This window comes from Montipora foliosa, unplaced genomic scaffold (assembly GCF_036669935.1).
Source record: "Montipora foliosa isolate CH-2021 unplaced genomic scaffold, ASM3666993v2 scaffold_217, whole genome shotgun sequence".
NCBI classification, from domain to species: Eukaryota; Metazoa; Cnidaria; class Anthozoa; order Scleractinia; family Acroporidae; genus Montipora; species Montipora foliosa.
Genome location: NW_027179520.1, coordinates 10,305 through 15,000, shown reverse-complemented (window position 1 = coordinate 15,000; position 4,696 = coordinate 10,305). Strand labels below are relative to the sequence as shown.

Genomic DNA, 4,696 nt, shown 5'->3' with positions numbered 1-4,696 from the left:
GTGCTAAAGCACTTCCCACATTGTTTGCATTCATAAGGCTTCCCTCCAGTATGGATTCTTTTATGTCTCTTTAAGTCTCCTGCTACGGCAAAACACTTACCACAATGTTGGCATTTATAAGGCTTCGCTCCAGTGTGGACTCTTTGATGTGTCCTTAAAGACCTTGCTGAGCTAAAGCACTTGTCACATTGTTTGCATTCATAAGGCTTCTCTCCGGTATGTGCTCTTTCGTGCGACCGTAAACTTTGACATGAACTAAAACACTTGACGCATTGTTCGCATTCATAAGGCTTCTCTCCTAAATGTACTCCTCTTGCATGACTCTTCAATGCTCCTGCTCGGCCAAAACACTTGCCACACTGCTTGCATTCATAAGGCTTCTCTCCAGTATGGATTCTTTTATGTCTCCTTAAGTTTCCTGCTTGGGCAAAACACTTACCACAATGTTGGCATTTATAAGGCTTCGCTCCAATGTGGACTCTTTCATGTGTCCTTAAAGAACTTGCTGAGCTAAAACACTTGTCACATTGTTTGCATTTGTGAGGTTTCTCTCCAGTATGGGTACTTTCATGTTTCTTTAATTTCCCTGCTTCGCTAAAACACTTGCCACATTGTTTGCACTCATTTGGCTTCTCTCCAGTATGGACTTGTTCATCTCTCATAAGACTTTGTTCCTCGTTGAGACAGCTTCTTTTCTGTATACACCAAGTACCCCTGTTGACACAACGGCAGTTTCTTTCCTTAACTGATCTTGACATTATTAACAGATTTTGACTTCACTTAACACTAAAACGCAAAAGAAAAAGAAGTCATTTCCATCAACAACGTCCAACCGACGGCTTAGTCAAAGTCAAGTCATTGGTGATCTTTTAACTCACAAAAAACGATTTAGTGGTCTTAATTTGTTAATGGAAGTTAATGAGTTAGTATAAATTGTACACAGCGATCACGTGTTACACGGTATTCGTCGTCAGCTATCGTTTCGTTCAGTTTCCCACTCAGCATCGACAAACCTGAAGAATTTCACAGTTTTCAAAGCGTAACCTCACACGTGATGCTTTGGCTCGCCATTCTTTTTTCTGGCTTCAGCATAAAATCTCCTCAGTACATATGCAGTTTCCAAAGAGTGAGATGGTTGCTGGAGATTGCACCAAAGATACAATTGTCCTGTGTTTCTTGTGCCGGAGGTGCCAACAATTGTAAGGGGTTCCGGGTGAAAATTCTTTGAAATTTGCACTTCTCAGATTGCTGGAAATGCACCGTCGAGTCCAACATTTTGGTTTTTTTTATGCTACTTGCTAAGAGAGCCCATATTATTATGGTCAGCCTGAGCTAACATATCAGCCTATAATTCATACATTAACGGGTGAAAGTCCTGAAAAAACAAGAAAATTGGTAGCACACGAACAAATTAAACATTGGCCCGCAAAGTTCAGTGCCAGAGAAGGAACGAATTTGGAATTCATGAGCACTTCTGAAAGCTTAAACGGTAGAGTTACCTACGAGAAAAGTGCCGTGAGAAATGCTAGTGTCGACGTGAGATCGTGAGATTGCATCGAAATGCGTGAGACTTGATAGCTCTGCCAACTTCTCCTTCGCGTCCACGACACGAGTGACTCTTCGTTTCCCTCGCTTTCTTTGACTGCAACTTTTGTTCCTTTCTTAGTATTCTCACTGTTTTTTGATCAACTAAAGATGTCAAAGCGTTCTCTGACAGCTCGGGAACCGATCTGCCATTTGGTGATTTCTGTTTACAATGTCCCAATTAGTGCTCCAGCGCTAGAACGACCAGACACTTAAGAAAGGTTCCTTCCCTTTCCTTTCCTTTCCTTTTCAAATTCGTGGAGTAAAGTACAATTTTGAGATAGAATCTCTACTCATACTTTCTCTAGCCTAGTCGATGTTGTAACTGAGCATTTCTGTGTAGGTGACAATATTTTGACACGGAATAAGAGTACTCGAGGACTTTTTTGGAAATCTGTATCTGGGCCAGTACAATCCTAGTTTTGTTCTATACTCCGTCTTTTTTTAAACTCAGTCCTTGTTTCATACCAAGTCCGCAGTCCACGTTTCATACTACTGTAGGTCCGCAGTCCAAGTTTTATACCGGGTCCGCAGTCCACAGTACTCGTTTTATAGTGACCGTCTATTTTTATTCTTCCAATTATGCGCTTGTCACGGTTTGCGTCTTACAAAAGCACAACCCCTTACAACGAAAACAACGCAGACCACAGTAACTCTCGATTATTACTCGGAGTTGCGCCCGAACGAACACAACCCAAGAAGAGAACATTAAAGAAGAACGGAAGGCTAGGAGCTGTATTTTATGTGGGAGCTTAAAACTACTGAAATAGCTTAGATTTGTAGTAAAAAGAAAGAAAAAGTGAATTTTGCCTTTCGAAAGTGACGCAAAAAGTCCTAACCCGTGGTAATTTTTCCTATTTGAAAGTCCGCCATTTTGGACATCTTTTCTTCCGGTTACTTCCATAATAGGAATGCCCGCCGTCATGTTGTGACGTCACTGCGCACATATTTTTTTTCATGTCAACAAAATTTGTACAGAATCTTGTGTCAGGTTGAAACTGAATCATGATTTAGCTTCGATTATGGCTGAGATCGAGCCTTATTCTTTTGAACCTATGCGAGACAGTTCGGAGTCAGAGGAAGCCGATGTTCACTAGAGTTGTGTGCGCCGTTGTGAAAGTACAGCGAAGAGCATGGAGAATTGCCCTTGGCCAAAAAACCGCAGGCTTTGCCCTACAAAGAACGAAGTGCGCTACTACAGTGGAATACTCTTAAAGATCGAAGAGAATATCTGTAGTAGAATGCTACAAGACAGTATTTGGATTAAATGGCTTGAATGTCAACGATAATTTTGAATATTGTCAAAGTGAAATTACGCGAGCAATGCAAATCGTCAATACAAAGGAAATAGAAAGAAAATACAAAGGAAAGATAATGGAATCAGCAAGAGTAAGTTTTTATAAGTTCTCATTTTTCGTTAGAATCATAAAGCATTGGAATGACTTACCAAATCATCTTTTTAATGAAGGACAATATAAACCATTTTTGAAAGAATTTGAAGAAGCATATGAACATTTATAAGCATCCAATCAACTAAGTAGTCTTAAATTCATACTAGGTTTTAGTATGGTACTGATGTTAATTTTTTTAAATTGTTTGTTTGTTTATTTTTGTTAAGGGACCCTTTAAAGAGGGATAACCTCAAGGTTCTCCTTTTCAAGTCAATTTGAATTTGAATTTGAATAAAGTTTGTATTTGGGGGTTGTGCAAACTGGAAAGGGCAACAAGAGAAAGAATGTTTTGCTGCAAGGAGATCGAGGAAGCCGTAAATAAAATTTCAGGTCAAAAATACTTTTGTATTCAGCAGATGTTAATCATTTTGGCACTAGGAAGGTAATAAACGGCCATAGATTCGATGGGAAGAAAGTGCTGCTTGATTATTTTATTTATTTCGTATTGTGGCAGCCACAAATGGCAGCGAAATGGTTGCGATATAACCTGTCTATATTATTTTGGTTCAGACATAGAGGCAGATCAACCGAATCATAGATGTATAACACAGCACCATCTCTTTCAAACGATTTGTTTACAAAGGGAAGTCCTATATAGAGACCGCTATCGAAGGTTTGTGTCAAGTGCGCGGAATAAAAGCACCACAAGAACACTAAATAACATGTAAGCATATGTACACAAATGGTCACAAATAATTTGCCAGCTGAGATTTAATTTTAATTTTTGATAGCGCTATTACCTCTTCGTGAGGACCTTTCTTTATCCGACGTTCACTTGCAAGCCTTCTGCTTTTCTTTTGCTGATGAGGAAATATTGTCGAGACAGCGTCGTCGTTTAAGTCGCATTTTAATACGTTTTCTGCCGGGCAATAGATTGATCGAGGTTACAGCAACTTTTGAAGCACTCCTTCTCAAAGTGCTCCGAACAAATGTGGCACTGGCTAAGTTTGGACAAATTTTCCCTTTAATACCCACTAGTCACTCCTTAAGGAGCGGTTTCTTTTTTAAGGGCAATCGATGGAAACTTACCCTCTTTTGGAATCTCTGACCGTTCTGTTTGAACAGCCAACTACGGCACACTCGACCATTTTGGAGCTGATGTTCTATGTGCGCAGTGACGTCACGCTATGCGCCCAAGCCTTCAACATGACTTCCAGAATGGTGGACGTTCAAATTGTTCCAGTACGGAGCTTTTTGCTGTTACAATGAGGTTAAATGGTAGGTTCACTTCCAAAAACATAGCGATTTGATTACAACGTATCGTGTACTTTCGTAAGAACGACTTTTTAAAAATTGTTTTCTCGCCTTCCGTTCTCGGATCTCCTTTAAGAGAGAATGCACAGGAAAATCGAGCAAAACGGAAAATTCATGGCCACAATTGAAAACCTACCTACCCTCATTTTCGTCTATAGAGAGGTACTAACGAGTTTACAAACCTCCTGGGGTTTATTTTCCGAAATACGGCCGATTTGCGAAATTATTTGAGATTTTGGATTTCGCCCGTCTGACGCCTAAAATTAGCCGCCTCACAAGGGAAAATCGACCGACCGAAAATCTGCTTCGCGTAACCAGACATGTTAAGCTATCGGCAATCTAGCACTTAATTCCTATAAAATGGACATCTAACATCCTATTTACAACATATCTCCGGTTCTGAAGTG

The 4,696-nt window shown here is 40.1% G+C and overlaps 1 protein-coding gene across 1 annotated transcript in view; it reads right to left on the bottom strand.

Annotated features, from left to right (window-relative positions):
* LOC137986509 (zinc finger protein 14-like) overlaps nucleotides 1-758 on the bottom strand; it is a 1,110-nt gene extending 352 nt beyond the window's left edge. Inside the window, exon 1 of the mRNA XM_068833542.1 lies at nucleotides 1-758. This exon is cut by the window's left edge and continues 352 nt beyond it. Coding sequence (XP_068689643.1) covers nucleotides 1-758 — 758 coding nt within the window.
* Nucleotides 759-4,696: the final 3,938 nt, after the last annotated feature.